General features: G+C 40.8%; 1 protein-coding gene across 1 annotated transcript; it reads right to left on the reverse strand.

The window, feature by feature from the left end:
* Nucleotides 1-1,085: 1,085 nt before the first annotated feature.
* LOC103992904 (formin-like protein 20) lies at nt 1,086-16,363 on the reverse strand. Its single transcript, XM_065118798.1, has 18 exons — nt 15,985-16,363; nt 14,694-15,397; nt 14,402-14,623; nt 11,020-14,321; nt 10,787-10,913; nt 8,641-8,712; nt 7,822-7,920; nt 7,672-7,713; nt 7,165-7,245; nt 7,039-7,089; nt 6,876-6,957; nt 6,629-6,723; nt 6,013-6,084; nt 5,817-5,933; nt 3,418-3,486; nt 3,263-3,329; nt 1,876-2,018; nt 1,086-1,783 (listed from the first exon to the last, which is right to left on the reverse strand). The coding sequence occupies exons 1-18, from the start codon at nt 16,055-16,057 to the stop codon at nt 1,694-1,696; spliced, it is 5,508 nt and encodes a 1,835-aa protein (XP_064974870.1). The 5' UTR covers nt 16,058-16,363; the 3' UTR covers nt 1,086-1,693.
* Between the last annotated feature and the right edge of the window lie 4,088 nt (nt 16,364-20,451).

The raw sequence follows: 20,451 nt of genomic DNA on the forward strand, positions 1-20,451 counted from the left end.
CTCTGCATTAAATGCAACCCAGAGCCTCTCCCTCACCCTCTCTCTCTCTCCGCAGCGTCCCGTTGTCTGCAACCTAACACAATAACATCCCCTCTGTCTTATAAGTGCCTTTCAGGATATGGATATGTGAGTGGAGGGTACCGGTGGCAGAGAGAGAGACAGTGGCCATCATTACCTTCTGCAACTGTTACCGACTCATGCCCGAGGAACAGTGATAGTGATACGTTGAAGTAACCGCTGAGCGAGAAACAACAGCTTCTTCACAGCCCAGCAGCTGACACACCTCCTCTGCTCTTCTGCTGCGTTCTTGAGACGGTTGCGGGCAGAGGTACAGTGACCACTCGAGCCGTGCCTTCTGGACCGCCCGCTTTGTCCCTGTCCCAGCCTTTTCCTCGCCTGTACCGTGCGGGGGAATTATTCATCTTGCAGGCTGCCTTTGAAGGTCGCCGCAGAAAGTAAAGCTTGCTCGGCTCGCTTTGATGAAGCATGTGAAACAGTACGTGGCAAAAGGGCAGAGGGTGGTGGTGGAAGGGATGTGTCGACGACAACGATATGTGCATCACATGCATGCACGTACGTGAGCTTTGCATGTGTAGTTCTTTGGGCTCGGTCCATGAAGTTTTCGATGACCTGCTTGAAATGGTTCGTCGGACTATGGCCATATTATTCGTATGAATCAGTGACTCTTCCTGTCAAGAAAAAAATCCTGTGCTCTCCTGAGAAGCAAATACAAGATTAGGAATCAAATGCGAAAGCAAAGTTTAAATTTACCTTCGTTTTCTTCATCTAAAGACTCCTTGTGTTCCTGCTTGGGAAGAGAAGAAAAAAGAAGACCATGAAGTGCTTCATAATTCCCTGAACTTGGAAGTATTCTTCTGTAGGCAAAAGAGATTACAGATTCTTTGTTTTCACATTCACTACTCTCGAAGCAGAAAAAATGTTGTACACAGTGGAGGAGGCCCACCTTGTTGATCTGTAGCTTCTTTGCACACCGATCAACAGATGTAGCTGCCATCGGAGTTCTGTGCTTCAGGCAGAAGAACAAATTTACTGATGATGACAATACATAGTCACATGCATCTTAGTCAGGAAAACTGGGCTCCATTAGAACCAATCTGATTAAAATTGGGCTCTACACATATTAACTTTCAGATCCCTTCTTACACACCTAGTTCATAATTTCTGAAGCCTGGCGGTACCCAAGCCACTGCAAGTGAGAAAATGGTAAGCGTGGGAACAAGAATCACACAAGTTCTCAAAAAGAAAAAATGGGGGGGGTGGGGGGTTAAAAACCGAAAGAAAAAAAAAAAAAAGGAGAAGGAATCAAATGAACCAAGGGGTTAGGTCTGTACAAGAATTAGAATACATAATCTGGGGATGCTTGACCGGTCAGGGGTAATTGATCGATCTGACCTCTAATCTCCAAGTCGCCTGTTGGCATGTAAGATCAGCAAAAAGCTGGAAGGCTTGCGGATGACATAGAGGTCAAGTTTACCACGATGGAGTAATCACTATTGTGACTCAGTACCACGACTTCAGTCCGAGGCTTGAACCAGAGTCTTTCATGCTTGAAGCAGTGCCTGGTTGCAGCACCATCTTCTCCCAATCTGGACGGGGATCTTGCGTGGTGGTAATGCACAGATCCCCAGGAAGGTAGCACATGAGATGTAAGCCAAAATGAGGAAATTAGATATCATCTAACATCTTTTTCACGCCTGTTTGTATTCTCGGTTCTCGTCTTTGCTTCCAGCAGCTGCTGGCTCAAACTTGTTTCCTTTGAATCCTGTTGAAAAATAATTGGTAGCAGAGTGAGGAAATAGTGGACTACTCACTACGAACCACAGGAATCTCGAATGCAAATGGTCAAGCACCAACATTTTTACTACTTGGTGTTGAAGCTTTAGACTTTTCCATCTCTCTCTCCTTCTCAGCTTTCTTCTTCTCAAGCTCAGCTTGCTTGCAATTCTCCTGATGTGCCCGTCGGAACATCAAGACAAAGTTCAAAAGTGTAGAGATGACTGCATTAATAATCATCTGAATATCACTTTAACTTGGAAAGGAAAGGCACATAAAGAACTTGAGTAATAAGTGGATATATTTGTTTGCAAACACAATGCAAATTGTGAAATGGCACAAATATATTAAGATTGAGTAGAGCTGATCGCAAAAGAGCCAACTTAGCTAGGCACACACCATCATTATGGAAAGAAAAGAATCAAGCATGCCAAATTATAATCAACATAAGATTCTTGTCACATTGTATATTTCTTATTAATGTCATTTCCCATGAAATGGAAGTCCAAGGATATTCTCACTACCTCAAACTCATGTTTGGCTGCTATGTCAGAACAGCTTATACATAATATTTCACTGATATATCACAAACTTCTTTAATAACTTAGCCTTGTTATAACTTTACTCTTGTTTTATTCTTGGTGAAAGTGTAGAGTTTTAAGGAATTTGATACATACACTTAGTTCTCACATGACTATTTTTTATTATGAGACAGTCAGATCTAAGAAACCATGTTATATAACAACAAACCTGTGAAGTTCCAACTCTTTGGGGTCAACTACATGGATTTTTAACCGTCATTTACATCTTTAAAGGGTTGTGTCTTTAGTTTTTAGAGTCTTTAAATTTTATTTGTAGTTACTTTTTTAAGGTTTCTCTGTCTTCTCATAACACTAATAGTCAAGGAACCATTTTACACCTTTCTGAAAACAAAAACCCTTGATATACCTTCCTAAATTTCCAAAGATCTGGGAAATTCCTAGAAAAAGTAGAAATGCCAAAATTTTTTTGGGAGGATCAATTTTCATCCCAAAAGGCATTGATAAGCAATGAGGCAGTAATGAAAACTTAAGCGAATACCAATGAAAACACAACTTTGACGAATGAACCAATGAAAAGACAACTCTTAAATTCAATTCCGCACAGAAAAAAAAGGCATCACCGGTCACCGCTAGACTGTCAGACAACACATAAAAGTTAAAAATAATTGGTAAATCAACAATATATTCAAGGAATATTGATGGCCTTTAGCTATTACAATTATCATGATGTTGGAGATGCAATCCCACAATTTCCCTAAACATACCAGCACAAATGTAGACGAGGATAAACCTACTATTTTAGAGATTTAACATGCATCAGAAGAAGGTATTATGAACATAGATCATGCAAATAGGTTTCGATGCTTTAAAAAGAAAGATTGGAGCCTTTTATATAATGGAACTTATTCAGTAAGAAGCTAGAAGACCTTGTTCAAAAGGGCAACGTGCAGGATCTTCACCAAAATATATGGCAAGGGCATCAGCATTTTTACCCTGTCAACACTCAAATATGTAAGATACATGACATGGTACACATTGAAGATCAGTCATATATGTTGTTAGCGACTAGCTGGCAACCCACCACTTCTTTATAGAGTGTCGTTAGTGATTGCACATCAGCTCCAGCGACAACAACAAACTCCTTCAAGGTCTACTCAATCAAAAGGGCAACGAGTTACAACAAAATTTGACAAACATGAAAATCCGGTCCAATCAGGAAAAGACATGGGAAATAAGCAACCAACCTTCATAAATCAGACTCAAATTTAATAATGACTAATCACTATTGTCATCATGTATATAAAGCATACAGTTTAGCTGGATATATATAAAAGCAAAATAAAGTTAGCTGTTTGATAAGCTAAAACGTGAGCAATGAATGATTTTTGACATGTGTTGCTTGAGTGATAAATGCAACAATGGATATGAAATAAGGTACCATTAAGCACTACTTAAAGAGAAATGCTAATTGGTCAAATTAAAGCCAAAAACAATAAATTTGATTCCAACTAGTAGGCTACTAGGGCAATTCTCAGCATTCTGTCTCTATCAAGTGCTATAACATTTAAGCAAAACAACAGAACATTGCATTATAGCTCTATCAAGGGCCACAACCTTCCTTCAAAAATATATATCTTTGTGAATAATAGAGAAGTCTTCTGTTCTTCACCTCCTAGGCGTCTCTAACATGAATTGCCATACAGTAGCCTTGCTGTAAGTATGGGTGCAGAGCTTTTTAACCATAGCAGTTATCTCATTCTTCAATAAGGCTCACTGTCAGAAATCACATTCTCCTCGCACTTGGGAGCTCATGTTCCCATGTTTTATTTCATTCCCAGTGAGAGTTCTTTTCACCATTCCCTTGGAATATCAATTCACTATTTGTCACCTAGGGGTATCTAGCCTTGCAAGATGGCCCACCGCAAGTCTCAACAGATTCCATGTGCCCCATGCTAATCTGATCAGATCTAGCCATTAATGTTGGCCTAGTTGATATTTTTTTTATTTTCTGTTCAATGTTGTATATATGGTCTCCCAGTTATGCCTTGGCATGCTGTTGGTAAACTGGCACATGCCAAGTGTTAGACAGCATTGCACCAGGCAAGGGTGACATGGCCCCTGCACGAGACTAAACCATTTGAAGTATCACCATTTAAAGTACAATTCAACATTCTTAGTGGCATACTAGATTACCAGTTCCATAAATCTAATGCAAATACTAAAGCACCTCTCGAGGACAAAATTTAGTAACCATTTGACTTAGTACATAGTAGCTATAGATCAGCCTAATAGGCTTGGCAGCCTTGGTGTGAGGCCAAAAATAAACATGTAGAATTCATTATTGGCTACTAATCCCACTAATTCTCACACGAAATAAAACAGAAATCTGTTTCATAGCTGGAGGCACAAGATACAACCTTCACAGAACACATTAAAGGTGCAAAAGAAGACAACATATAACTAGTGAAACTTTACAGATATAAATGACTTTCCAGATTTAAAATAGTTCCGCCTAAACTCCACAAATCAATCAAAGAAGCAATATTTACCAAACTGAAATACTCAACTTTCTACTTCATTTTATTTAAGATCACTAACTTAAGACAAGATTGGACCACATATCTCCCAAGTATTCCAGACCAGTTGCATGGATCCTGTTTGACCATCAAGCTTATATATGGCCACATGATTTCATGTCTCATTATCTTTTCCTATCTATACTACCAAGATACTTAACATCCTTGTGACTGTTGCAACTTCCAACTCTCTCACTCCATCTTAGTTGTCCAAAGACATGGTCTCAAACAAGCATACCAGAGCAATTTTAATAATTTCCAACCATTTTGTCCTCAATCGCTACTCAGCTGGCACTGATTCCATTCATATACTTGTATCCGACTCCCCAACATGCATTTATAAATGAATTCTTCAAATCGGAGAAAAGAACCAATTACTAATGAAAAACTTTGCATTCTAAACATGAGCAGCAAAGTAACATTAGAACTTGGCTCTGACCATCAATAGTCAATCCTCCATTTGATAGCATAACAAATTTTTACTTCTCCAATGTATCATATTACACAAAATATTTTCCTTCTCATGATGGACTATTCTTCCTGATATGCCAGTTCATCTGTTGCACCGATCAACAGAAAATTTGACTGCAGATCTGCATACACATCTAACAGAAAATCAATATGCCCAACATGCTCAAATAAATGGAAATATTATTCAGATGGCAATGACATAATGATATATGATAGAAATTTGTTAAGCAGAAAAGGCATGTGCACTGAGATGGTTACAAGCATTCACACATGAGTTCTGTAATTAAAAGCAGAAAATTATAGAATTATTTCAGGGAGTAAACTTTTAAAAACGACAGTAGGTATTTGACGTTTTAAATTCTTATGAACAATTTTGCAAAATATACAACATAACTAAAAATATTAAACGATGATGATTTGAAGGATGCCATACTTTACGGAAAATTTCAGAGACAGGGCCATCCTTTTCAGATGCATTCAGCTCCAACTCAACCTTCTCCAGACCCTTGACAATGGCTTGCATTTCTTCAGCCAAGGATTTTAATTGTATCTGTATATAGCAACTTTTGGTCAAAGGTGTTCTCTCATGCTGCAACTCACCAACAACAACGGAAAAAGCAAAGTAGAACCTTTGATGCAGCTTCCAAGCTAGTAAGGTCCTCATAAAAATCCAGAAGATGTGGAGATCTCAAAGCAAGCACCTGATTTCATAAAAAGAAGTTTTCTGACAATCTAAAAGAATTTAAATTCACTTTGACAGGATGAAAAATATGATCACAAAATAAGGACAACAGAACCAAAGCCAAAGGTTTCTGACAGTGTTATATCATTTACTGATTTATGTTTATGTAACCTCCATTCATTTACCAGCAACCCAAGCCATGCAAAAATAAACTTGTGGTTAAGTATTTTAAATCAATTAGTGGCCGTGATATTTTTCAATAATAGTCTTAACTACTAGTCTAGATAATGGAAAGAAACATTAGCAAGGCCTTCCATTTATGGAGATAAACTAGCATGCATATCTATCTTAACATATTCAAAAGAAGGCATCTGTAGTATCATCGCAGAAGAAAATATTACAATATAGACATTTTCCTTAATAATAATAAAGCAGCAAAATAAAAATTAGATATGAACGGTCAGTGGGTATCTTCAATAAAATTGAAAGCATGTCCAATCATACCAAAAGCAAGAACAATGCTAACAAAATGAAAAATACTAAAGAAATCATATGTGCTGTACCTTGCACAAATAGTGCATAAGCGTCATTTTGTTATTAGTAGCACGAGTATCAGTAAGTTTAAGAATACTGTCCAAACGAAAGCCAATTGCTGAGCCTGCAAGTTAAACCAAAACGTTGCTTTAAATGAAGGTATATTAGAGAATGGATTTTAGTTTTTTGCTTTTTATAGTTGCACAGACTCTTAGTATCTCAAACCAACCACAAATATACAAGAAACAGATAACTTCCGATGTACATGAAAGATACCTCTTGCAGTTCCTTGATTTAAGGTATTACCAAGGAAAAGAATTTTCTTCATGATTTCTTTCAATTTGATAGAGTTGCGAATCTAACAAGCCAATTGTCATAAAGGTTAGTGCCAAAATCATATAAATCAAGAAGGAAATGCATTGAACTCCTCAAGACACACCTGTTCACAAGCAGAGTCTATGGTGTTCAGACTCTTTCTAAGATCAGAAACCTGGAAAAGGTGGGGAAATGGGATCCTTATCCATCAAGTTACTTAACAACAAAAACAAAATAGATAAAGTACAACCTGAGAGACGAACTGAATCTTGAAAGAAAAAACTCTTAATTTAGATTCCACTCGCGGAACTTTCATCAACTCCAAGAAATACTGCACCATGAAAATTTCAAAATGAATAATTTTTATGACATAATTTGCAAAGAAAGATTCAACAAGCATTGGATAAAATATTTGGATAAACAATAATACTAAAGCATTACCCTGGTCAGAATCCAGTTAATATGATGCCTCTTCTCCTAAATGCTACAGATAATCTATAATTAGCCTTAATCTAAACTGAGTTAATCAGTCATTACAAATTTGTATAATTTTGGAGACATAATAGAACATTTTTTCATAAGTTTATGTTAATCTTTAAACTAATAGAGATTAGGGAGAATATTATTTCATCCATATGATAATCAGAATTTAGTTTCTACACAGAAGATGTTTAGAACTTTACTACATAAGTGGGACTATAGTTAACTTTGTGTGAAAATACACCAAGACCAAACTGACAGCAGCCGGGTACTTTACCTGCTCACACTTTCCAAGTTTTTCCTTGTCACCAGTATAGCCCTACCAACCAAAACGAGAAAAAAAACTAAATAAAACATAAGAACCTAAATTGAAGGAGCAAAGAAAATATCTTAAGAAAATTGTGAATGGAATGATTGTAACATGCACCTTGAGAAGCTCCATTTCCTCTTTGGTTGGACAAAACTTAATGAGATTTTCTACTTGGTCAACATCTAAAATGGAATCATCCAATGCTAAAGCAGCACTCTGAGGTAACAGCTATAACATTAGTGTCACTTCCAAATCAATACAAATATTTGTGCCTAGCTTGTTGACGGAAATCATGATAAAAGACAATAACTCAGTTTTTTATGCAAGCTTGTAAGAATGGATGATGTATGCCAGCATAAATAGCGCATGTATTTAGCTACTGAGTAGCATTTTTTACAAAAAAATGCATTAATATGAGCTCGAATCTGTACTGAAGAACATTTCTCTGCTTGCAATTTGCAACAAATTCATTATGTAAGAAATACTTGCTGTTGAACATTTATTACTGCACGGAATAAATTACTTTTTATCGGGAGATGGTAACAGATTTCAGTACCTACTGAAACAAAAAAGTAAAATTTGACCTATAAAATCCTCTGCAACCTTCTTTCTTTATCCCCTAAGACTAAAAGGTAGAACAAACTTCCGTTAAATACTAATCGCATAAAGCCCATATATTAATGTTATATCAAAGATAAAGTACCAAAGTACATTTCATGCTTAGTGTGGTCAACAATTAATACATACAGACCCAGTGTAACCTTGAGTTAAGCTCTTGTCCAAAATGCATAATCAGATGTCTTGTGGTTAGAAGTAATGGATGGAAAATAATCAAGAGCAAGAGTGGTGCATCATGAAATTTGTATCAACAATATATTAAAAGAGAAAAAAAGGCAAAATAAATAAACATAACATAAGACTCCACCTTTAACGTACCATCAAATCAGGAAGTGGCATCTTGACCTTTGTCAGCATGATTTCAGTATTGTTGGCGCGCCTTAATTCAATCTATAAACAAAGTCGATACAAATAGCTCATTAATTAAAAGATAAACAGCAGAAGAAATGTATGCGAGTGGCCTGAAATCACTGAACAAGCTCTCAATTTGTACTGTAATCAAGTCCAGAACATCAATAGGCCTAAGATAATGGCAAGGTCTAATTTTAGTTAGTTATGTTAAGCCAAGTTTTGACAAACAGAGAGGACTGATACGTATCACCCAATAAATACCACACATGGCCCATTGTCCAATTTTGGACCGTCCACATGTGATACAGGGTGTACTGCATGGTTTTCCTTTTATCCCAAAAGAGACCCCTGATGCCTCTCTCTCTCTCTCTCTCTCTCTCTCTCTCTCTCTCTCTCTCTCACATCCACATGTGATTCTCCTCGTGTGCCTGCTGTTGCGCAACTTGCATTCATATGCTGAGATAATCCCAAACAATGCCTAACACACTTGCTGACAAGCTAAGCCCCTATCATGTGCCAGATATATATGCATGAATCATTTAAAGAACTCAGGAAAAGTATCACATTGAATACTTATCCTTATATCAGATCCATCTCCATGGAAGAATAGTGCTGCATATTTTCACCAAGAAACTGCCATCATATCCATAATTTATTAATAAAAGTGAGAATGTAGTATAAGAAAGAAATATTTTACTTAACACAAAGATTTAGAACCAAAAACTTTGTGGTTGTGTCCTTTGTTTATAATCAGACAGTAGAATTACAAAGTTCAAGCGATAGTGCCAAATTACTAACACAGAACATGTATCATAGTCGACAAAAGATTGACACCTTAAAGATTAGGCCATTTGCAATTTCTACCTGTATTTTGCTCATGACAACACCTAAATTTTGGACAAGCACTAAAAGATTCAAGTGTTTGGCAAATAGTCGCCAAGGTCATTAAACCCCCAACCAAAACCCCCAAAAGAAAATCCAGGTCTCATGTATTGGTTCACTGGTCTTGTTCATCCCACATTGCAATCTTAGGGGTCATCAAGAAAAAAGAAGAGGAAGAAGAGAAGCAGGGGGTGGATGTGTCTACAGCCCCTGTCCAGTTGAAAAGAAATAAGGAGAAGAGGACAACAGAAGACCATGAGTCTGGCATAATCAGACTCCATGCCCTCTATCACTGCCCTTCTGCATCAATTTTCACAGTGACATGCTGCATGGAAGGAAACATGTTTCACTCTCTCATCACAGATTCCTTTGCTGTGAGAAGGAGTTACAAGATCTGAATCCCATAGGTCATGTGCAGCTCTTCTGATTATACTATTTGATGAGAAGAAAAAGGAGCATAAGAGAAGAGTAGAAGAGTGAATGAAGAGGAGAGGAGAGATGAAGAAGACAAAAGGAGAAAAAAGAGAAACAAAAATATTTTCAAAATAGCATTGGAAATAGATAATCCTGTTTTTGGTTTTGAAATATATATATATATATATATATATATATATATATATATATATATATATATATATATATATATATATATATATATATATATATATATTACAATTAACATATATAAAAATGGACAAACAACTGAAAGCAAACCCAACCTAAAATGCTGACCCAATTAGCACCCACCCTGATCCTATGCACCTGCATAGCCATCAGACCATATAACTAAACCGTGTACCATAGTAGACCATGACCCAAATAACTATTGTTTGACACTAAAAACTTGATTTACCAGTTCCTCTTTCTTTCTGCTCATAATACAACCAACATGCAGTGTTTACCAAATTCCTATGGCATTACGTAGTGAGTCAACAATGTATCAGAGCTAGAGCAAATTTTGCAAGGTAGAGGTCTCAGGTTCAAGTCCCATGGCATAAACATCATCTTTATTAAATCCTTTTCTTTGTCGACTTGATTTCATCCCACTTCTCCCATTTGTCTCCATGTGCCCCAATGAATTGATGCTTCCTTTTTTGTGTATGTTTAGATGGAGAAGCATTACAGTGGACAACGACAAGTTGAACAAGCAACTGACAAACTATAAATGAACAATGAAAAACTTTCCGTCTCTTAAACTGCAATATTCAGGTTTCAGATAACAGTGACTTACTAAGTGAACTTTATCGGATTTTGATCCAAGAGATTTGCGACGCCCGTCAGATTTAGAGCTATCATCTTTTTTAGGGACCACTGCAGAGAAGAGGCTTTCAAGTTCTGACACATCAAATTCTGAAGCACTGCATATATATGATTAAATAGAATGAGGAAGAATATCCAAAATAAAAGCAACTATAGAAAAGATGAATGTTACAAGAAAAATATAAAACTTGTGCACTTAAATACCTTAAAGCATCACCAGATCTCTGTAGTTCAGCCCATAAGCTTCCTTGAACAGCTCTTGTTACTTTCACCCAATGCAGCGGCTTCAACAATGACCTACGCGGTGCCAAATTTGATGAATTTAAGGCTGCAGAACGTGTAAGTCCACGTCCTCTTGCCCCATTTGGCGATAATCCTCTAGCATCAGCTTGAGAACTGGATGGAGGAGGTGGTGGAGCACCAGGTGCTCTAGGTGGGGCTGGTGGCAGAGGTGTACGTGCTCCAGGAGGAGGCGGTGGAGGAGGTGTACGTCCTCCAGGAGGAGGCGGTGGCGGAGGGGCACTACCACGTGGACCTGGAGGAGGGGGTGGCGGAGGAGCACTACCACGTGGACCTGGAGGAGGGGGTGGAAGTGGGACATTACCTCGTGAGCCAGGAGGAGGCGGTGGAGGAGGGGCACCACCACGTAGAACTGGAGGAGGGGGTGGTGGTGGGGCACTGACTCGTGAGCCAGGAGGAGGTGGAGGACCTGGCGGAGGTGGTGGAGGAGGAGCACCACTACGTGGGCCAAGATGCGGTGGTGGAGGTGGTGGAGGAGGAGCACCACTACGTGGGCCAAGATGCGGTGGTGGAGGTGGTGGAGGAGGAGCACCACTACATGGACCAAGTACAGGAGGAGGAGGAGGAGGTGGTGGTGGTGGAGGTGTTGTACCACCATATAGGCCAGGAGGAGGAGGTGGTGGAGGGGGTGGAGATGGAGTTCCACGAACTGAAGGAGGTGGTGGGGTGGTGGCATCATTGGGAAACTTTGATGAACTTGAGTAAGGCATAGGAGGTGGTGGTGGAGGAGGAGGTACTGATGGAGGACTTTTAACAGAAGCCCTTGGCAATGGAGGAGGTGGAGGAGGAGGAGGAACTAATGGTTTTCCTCCGCGATTTGGTGGCAGTGATGGCGGTGGTGGTGGAGGAGGGGCACATGATGTATTTCTCATAGGAGGTGGTGGTGGTGGTGACAATGGTGAAGATTCAGTGGATGTTCTTGCTGTCATAGGTTGAGAAGGAGGAATTTTAGACACTAAACCTTCGAGCCGTGGAGGAAGAGGAGGCGGTGGAGGGGGACCTCTACTTGATGCTCCTGAGGGCAAAGATGGTGGTGGGATGGATGGAGGTGAGGAAGGTGATGCATATAAGTCAATTTTATTGCGTGGAGGAGGTGGTGGCGGAGGTGGAGGAGGTGGTGGAAGAGCCTTTACAGTGGCTTTGGTTTGTGAAGCTGAAGTTTGGGAAGACTGCAGAAATGAACTATATAAGACTCCAGATGAGGAAGGTGGTGGTGGTGGTGGTGGTGGTGGGGGGGCTGGCGGGGTCGGTAGTAATAAATGATGTGTGGAGTAAGCAGATGTGCCTTTAGCTCCTCCGATCTTCAACGGTGGTGGTGGTGGTGGTGGAGGAGGAGGGTTAAAATGGCCATTAGCAAAATATGAACTTGTTGGAGTACTAAAAGAAAGGGGTGGAGGTGGGGGTGGGGGTGGGGGTGGGGTGCGGGTATTATGAGCTTGCAACTTAGGAGGGGTTGAATGCTCGCCACGAGCAGGTGGAGGTACCACCAAAGCAGATAGAGGTGCTTCCTCAATTGGAGATAACACATGACATATAGAAGATTGAACTGACAACTGCAGGGAAGATGCAGCTTTATCTGCACAAGCTGGAGTTTCAGACACCACTGCAACTTTACCACTTATATAACCTTGATAAGCCGCAGAAATGGCTAGAGCAGCTGGTGCACTGTTATACCTGGATGGAGGGTGAGAAGGCAAATGCACTGAAGTAGCATCAGAGTCTTTTCTTGGTGAGATCCACCTAGCAACTGTCTTTGCCTGTCTCGAGCTTTGTTGATCTGCTGCAGATTCCTGCTGTTTAACCATTGTCTTAGATACTAGGGAATCAGGTCGTTTTGTGCCTGATGATGGTTTCTCTGGCATGGTATACGAAGATATTTCTAGAGTCTGCTTCTCTTCACCATTTCCAAATTTCTGATTGAGAATTTTGGGCTGTGTCTTGCTTTGAGCAACAACTTTGTCTGGCTCCCTTTTGCACTCCAATTTAACTTCTTGTGATAGACCCTGGTTTCCTTGATTGTGACCCTTGTCAAGCAGAGTTTTCCTGGTAGTAATATTCTCTTGATTGAACCTTGACTTTATTTTTTCAGGTCTGTTGTCAGCATCATGTGTCGAAGTCAAAATTTGTGTCTTGCAAGTCATGGTACATGAGGTCATTGTCTTCTCAGAGGCCAGGCCTGATGCATCTTGCTCAATATTGTATGTTTCAGCTATATTCTTCTCTTCAACATCAAGTGCAATAATATCCTTCACTTCATGTTCAGAGTTGCTGACCTCTACTATATTCTTCTCCTCACAAGTAACTGCGTAATCCATATATGTCGACTCTTTGCTGATAATCTTGCCAGTACTACTGCAAGCAATGGGAGGAAATTTGGTCATTGTTTCTTCTGTCACACCTGGAATTCTCAATGCACTTTCACTATAATGTTCGACTTTATCTTGATAGGTGCTACTGTCGGTCTCTCTTTCAGGAAGATGTTTGGCCAGACTGGGAATTTCACCAATAGAATTAGATCTTGTTTCAGAAATGTTCTCTGAGCCATGTTTATAGTCACCATCTTCCCATTTTCTTTCAGTTGTATCTGGAGCTTCTGTATCAACAAAATTATGTGTCATATTCACCAAACCTGTAACAGTCTCAGTCTCCTGCTTAAGATTGTTAATCTTCATTAGATCGTTTTCTTCACCCAGTGAAGTAGCAGTTCCTTTTTTGTCCTGTCGCAATGTGCTGCATTCTATCATTTTCTTCTCTTCGATCTGAACCATACATTCTGAAGTGACTGATTTCACCATTACAAATTCATCATCATGCTCACATTTGTCAGATTCAGAACTAGTCTTAGCTGGACCATGCATGCTACAGGTTTCTATCATGATATATTTGCCATCTGTTTCTGTCAACTTTTGGGAAACCCTTGTCTCTGAATCCTCTTCAGCTTTGCTTGTCTCAAACCTACTCCTTGCTTCACCAGTCAAATTACAGATTTCCATTATTGAACTCCCATCATCAACGGGTGTTGCATTTCTAAATGTAGTAGCTTCAGTATCTCGATTCACATTTTGCCAGTCAGCATTGGTAAATATCTCTTCAGCCTCAAAAAACTCCTCTGTCTCCGTGAAAGCACCTTCTGTTTCATCACCATCTTCAATCAGCGATTCCGTGCTTGAATCAGATTCAAAAGCATCAAATTCTGAAAATATTACCTGGTTCAAGCATAACGTGTGTTTAAATTCAAAATCCTGCTAGGTAGAAATGGACAAACTAGGGAAAAATAGGCACCTACCTCAGCTTTGAAATCTCTAGAAAAATGAACCTTCGTATTCCACACAACGTCAATTTCCTCACGAGACAGCATCAGAATATTAGATTGGATAAAGGTTGTATTGAACATAACCCTGAACATTATCTCCTCATGTTCCAGATCTTTATCCAGATTGATGCATTCAACAACTACATCTCCTTGCACACGACAACGAGTATTTAATTTTACTGGTGCAGCCTCCGCCTGCAGTGAGAGTCCAACACCCAGTAAATTCGAAGAGCAATGTCGTTGAGATGGAAGAAATGAGTATTACCTGTTTGTAGTGCCGAACATGCTTCTTGGTCTTAGGTGTTGCAAAAAGAATCTTCGCGTTCCTACTATTGGGAACCAATGGGTCTTGACCATAAATGCGAATCATCGGCCTGCAACCTCCTTCTCCATCAAAATTAGGTATGACCCTAAGAATCAAGCGATTCAAAATTAGGGGCATATCTTTTGGAGGCCATTCTGGTGCATTTCCTCCTCTAGATATGTACTGAAGATATCTTTGGTGAGATGGTTGTGGGTTTAAGGGCGACAAAACATGGAGTAGCTCCTTAGGGGCTTGTTTATACACCATTTCAAGAGTCTTTTGCTCACCAGTGTACTGTTTTCTATAAAGAAGTAAGCCAGCAAGCATGAAGGCTAGCATGGGCCAGCCTCCTCTCTCACAGTGCATCAACAACACATTTTGCTGCCCTTCCAATGACAACCAGCTCTCACTCGACTTCAAGAAGTGGTGGATCATCTCCAAAGGAAGCAAAGGACATCCTTCATACTGTAGGGGATAGTCCATGACCGTCATACCAGACTCAGTTAAAATATCTGAAATTTGGCTCCTTTGATCCCCCTCTCTAAAATTAAATACCATGAAGGAGGCATCTGGAAAATAATCCTGCAGTTGAGAGACTATGCCATTCATGTAGACCTTGTAGGCATCTTCACCAAGAGTTTCCGTTGAGAAGCAGCAGTCGAACACTACAACACAGCCATTCAAAAATCTCAGCACGTATTCATAAAGATAAAAAAAAATACACTTCGAAACTTTGATCTTTTCGAAAGAATAATCAAGAAATTGAAGAGAAGGGTGTATAACAAGATAAAAAGGATTGAGAAGGCCACGCTAATTGCAAAACCAACATAAGACTATAACGCCCAAAAGGAAATCCAGTACTAACTAAAAAAACTTTGGAGTTTGATATTTCAATGACTTTGCAGCATTTTTTTTTCTAAGATCAAATTAGTAAGTTTTATCAATTTAAAAATCCTCTAGAGTACGATGGCTAAAAGCGCAGTACATTTTAATTCTCCGGAATGATTCAACTGTCTTCAAGAGCTTCTGCCTTTGCCGAGGGGAAAGAAGTAGCTGAAGAGTATTACGCCCAAAACGTCCGACAATCAGCCATATCAAACAAATTCAAGAGCCGAATGCTAATCGAAATCTCAAATTGTGAAGCAAACCCGCCAGATTCCTCAAATTACCCCTCAAAAACCAATCAACCCGCAAAACCCACTAATTTCCTAAAGATGAATTATACTTTTAGGTCAAGGGAAAGAGGATATACCATAGACTCTTTCCGAAATCTCCAACAGCCGATCCGGCGGCTTCCGGTAGAAGAGCCTCCTGAACAACGCCATCCGCCGGCGCTGCCACCGGCAGCCAACGCTGCTCCCCCCGTCGGATCCAAACCCGAGACCTCGACCACCAACCGATCAATTCAATCGCCCGCTCCACCTCACCGCGACCGGAAATCCGATCGCGGCCGCGAGCTACCCCTCCGATCGAGCAGCTCTCCCAAGGGCGAGATCGTTGTCGAGATCGGTCGATCGCGAGGGTTTCGCCCTCACCACTACAGGGAAAGGCGAGAACAAAGAATAATCAGAGACCGACTCCTTTGGGTTTTCTTCCGCCCCCTTTTCTTTTTCGTTTTTTACTGTTTTGAAGACGGACGAAGCTGCAGTAGTAAGTAGTCAGGGAGGGGAACGGGGTTTTGTGCCGGTAGCTCGGCGTCACGGGAAGCGTCCAAGCTTTGCTTTGGGGTGACGAGTGGTAGATGAAGGGTCAGGATCCGCGTCGACGGCGCATCGGACGGTGGATATCGCGGTTGAGTTGGGAACTTCCCGACGTAGGAGACTGCGACGGACACGTGCCGGTGATTTAGCGAAAAATAAAAAGGCCCTTCGGACAAGTCGACCATTAGATTATGCGGCGTGATGTACTGCGGGCGTAAAAGTCGGCCAAACGAATCATGCGCTGTCTTAACGGGTCTTTATTTAGACGGTAGCGGATCGGATTATTTAATCCCGATTGATCTTGGCACATCGATGAATCCTTATTATGTACACGTTTATTCTGATTGGATCATGCCGTGCGCATCTTCCATTAGAGGAAACCGTCCCCGGCAAATCATGATCCGGTCATCAAGATTGATCCATCCCAACAAGGAACTGTGTGTGTCGCTCAGACTGGTTGAATCACCCGTGAACGATTCCGCAGGTGGTGTCCGCCCCAGTGGAGGGCCACGTGAACGTGGTCACACATCACGCTCGACAACTTTGCCATCGGTGATACGGTAATGCTATACTCGACGGAGGATACTTACGTGGGAACCGTCCTCGTCATTCATCGGATGACGTGGACCGTCTCCAAAACATGATGGCTCACGCATCACGTCAGACGTGGCCACGTCATCATCCCCTGTTACAAAACCCGGGGTGACTCACCCCTGCTGCGAAGGGAACTATATCGATCATTTATTTGTGGGTGCTGAAGGGGACAAGTCTTCTTTGTCGAAGGCAACAACGCTACTCATCACGAGATATCAGAGTGCGCGCCAAACCATCATAGATGTCGAGAACTGAATCATTTCGTTCGCCAAATGTTGTATTGTGGGACGATCATAAATGGTTTCACCACAAGTATTTTGATGTAGCAATGCTTTAGGAATCGTGCTCCGTGAATCTCAATCCCCAACCGTTCACATCAGAAGTCTGCTGTGAGTCGTAGCCAACATGTGCTCACATCATGCCGCGATCTCTTTTAGGTGGGAACACATGATCGCCTTGTTCCTGAGTCGATGACAAGTGGCCACATGCACGTGATAAAGTTGCAGGAACCGCTAAGGATCGATATTGCCGTTCTTCATGGAGATGGGAGCTCATCACGTCTGATGTTGCTTTGAGATTCGCGAATCATGAACTTGATCTATGTCTGCGAATTTTAAAGCTTATCTGTCGGGGTGTGTGTTTTGGGGATATGGGCCTTAATTGGGATGGGCTGCTTTGGGGGTTCACCAAAGCCAACACTATAGTTTGACCAAAGATTAGAGCCTTTTATGTCCCAAAGATTTGTTGACTTGTAGTCTTCTATAGTTTGACCAAGTCAATAAATTTCTAATTAGGGAAAAAAAATATATCATAGAAATGTGAGAAGATTCAATTGTATCCATTCTCAACTTTGCCTCCCTAGCAATTGAAGTATTTATCTCATTATCCTGCAAGTCAGTCCCATGGTTTTGTGAAAAGGAAGAGGCCAATGGCGTCAAGTACGGAAGCAGCATTACGTTTGGGAAAGCAGACAATGGTTCTTGTCGAGGTAGCAACAGGGGATATTCCCTACAATTTTGAATAGCCAGGCTCGATTTCATTTCACTGGTTTCAGAATGCAGCCTTGATTTCAATGCCATGATGACGATAAACTAATGCACGATGCTAGGGAAGTTTGAATAGGAACAGGTGGTGGCAAGTGCAAGAAAACAACAGTATGTTACAAGCAACAACTGGATGCATTCAATGTTGCCAATGAATTGCCACCACAGCCATTGACTCATTCCAAGTGTACTTGAAAGCAGGCGAGAGAGAGAGAGAGAGAGAGAGAGAGAGAGAGAGAGCTTAGTTGTATGGCTGATGCCAGGGAATTGAAGGTGTCCTCCATGTGTATCCTTGTGCTCCCAAAGAAGCCAGCACGATGGGCATTGGAGTTGGTAAGCACTTTGATTGGCTGGTTGGATTTGCTGACCATAGTTCTCACTCTGCAAACTGAAAGCAATCATAGGGATATACGTCAAGTTTTCATCTTCGAAGTTCCTTCTGTTCAGCTTTTTTTTTTGCATGACTTTGTCATTCATGCGTGCTATGATTACGATATTTCATGAATAATGCAAGTGATGAGGCCATCCTAATCGAGAGATTTAAAGTTATATGAAGTTAATATGGTGAACTGAGTTCTTTGTACTTGCTAAAAATTAAATAGTCATTCATTATTAGGTATGCAGGGAGAAGTCTGCTCATCTATCCTCATACCGACTGTAGCAGAAGTCTTTTTGTACTAAGCAATAGTGCTTATTGGTTTTGTCCATCAACCTAACACCACTATTCCTGACAGTTCCAAATCAAAGACATGGATGAGACATGAACTGAAGAGCAAGTTAGGTAGAGGGAATTCTACAGGTGACTCACTGTAAATGGCATATATCATTTGACTACTGGTTAGCTGCACTGCAAGACACTCACTCATTTGTGCATCTAAGCTGCTATCAGATGTCAAGATTAGTAGTCAACACAGCTCACTCATGGCTTAGATTTGCATTGCCAATGGTTTAGTGGCATTGAGCTATCTGCCCAGCTCATCATCAAACCAATGATAGCCCATAATCAAATTAGGCAATGCAGGTGAGGACTTAGCTACTTCTCACAAAATTGTGGTTTTAGGTGGCTTTGATTCCTCTGCCACTACCACCACAAGGCAAGTGGCCCTATGTCATTGAAGTCAGCCAGTCCCAATTATTGAAGCACCTTTAGAATGCTGTCCTCAGCTCTTTTCTTCACTATTAGCCACTGCTTTATGAGCGGTTTTAGGAGAATCATGCATCAGTGTCTTTGCATGATCAGCTTTACCTTTTCATAAGCAGAATCAATGATAAGTTTAAGGTGACCTGCTCGGATAGTGATCCTGTAACAATGGTTTTGGCTCTGATAGACTTCCTACCATATAATTTGACGTCCTTCAGATATACCAACAGATATCCTATCTGCATCACCTCCTTTTACTTTTCTCTTCTGAGCCAATTATGTTCAATCTTGATACTTGCAAGTCTCATCTCCAACACATGATCATGAAGCCATGTTCTGGCATTGAGAGTGGAAGAGGCCATGAGCCCATGTTTCACTATTCTGACGTAAAAAGGAGCTCCTTTACATGGAGCCGCAGCTGGTGGTGCCTGTGGTCATTTCATGTCCTAGTTCATCATGGAAACCAGGAACGCAAGGACCAAGTCGCTGTCTTACTACAAAGTCATTGCAAAGCCACCAGGAACTATTCATTCCCAGACATCAATGACAGGGACGAGCCAACAGACGAGGAGGGCAAGGGAAAGCGAAGGGCGGGGAGAGCTAAAGATAACAAAAAGGCAACCCCCAAGCGTGCAGCCATCTCCATCCAACGAAGAAAACGAAGTGGTAACAGACAAGAGGAGCCGACAGAGGACCACCCAACACAATAACACAGCCATGAAAGGAAGCTGAGCCTTTGAAGTGAGCCGGAGAAAATAAAATTCTAGTGCACCAGACTCCGATCAATGAGAGATTGTTTCCGAAACTACAGGCATCACAACAAGTAAATGCACACAGTTCACGCGACATGTGAAGGAGAAAAAGATTTAATGTCATGTAAAAATGCTTATGAACTATTTGTTTTATGTTTTTGAGTCTCGTGAAGAATGCACAGTTTACGAATCTTTCTACACCGATATGTAAAATAGCTTTTATATTGGCCTTTTGGATTTGGTTGTACAGAAAGTATCATTAATTTCTTTGTTTTTTGGGCGAAATTATGGCTTTTATGACGTGAATGGATACATAAAATGCATGTATCGAAAACATATACGATGATTCGATGTATGTAAACATCCATTCATTTGACGGAGGGAGGAAGACGATGCATCGAAGAAAGGACACGGACCACGTCACCTTGTTCTTTGTTGGTTTCTGGGTTTCTGCATCTCCCGTTGCACGTGTGGAGAGAGACTTGGGAG

Source organism: Musa acuminata, chromosome BXJ2-7 (assembly GCF_036884655.1).
Source record: "Musa acuminata AAA Group cultivar baxijiao chromosome BXJ2-7, Cavendish_Baxijiao_AAA, whole genome shotgun sequence".
Lineage (NCBI taxonomy): Eukaryota > Viridiplantae > Streptophyta > Magnoliopsida > Zingiberales > Musaceae > Musa > Musa acuminata.

Bases quoted from the DNA above. Each gene is read 5' to 3' on its own strand.
- LOC103992904 (XM_065118798.1), bottom strand. From the start codon at position 16,057: ATGGCGTTGTTCAGGAGGCTCTTCTACCGGAAGCCGCCGGATCGGCTG. The intron at 7,246-7,671 runs GTAAAGTACCCG...TTCATGGTGCAG, and splicing joins AACTTGGAAAGTGTGAGCAG to TATTTCTTGGAGTTGATGAA. The intron at 6,085-6,628 runs GTACAGCACATA...TTATGAAATCAG, and splicing joins TTATGCACTATTTGTGCAAG to GTGCTTGCTTTGAGATCTCC.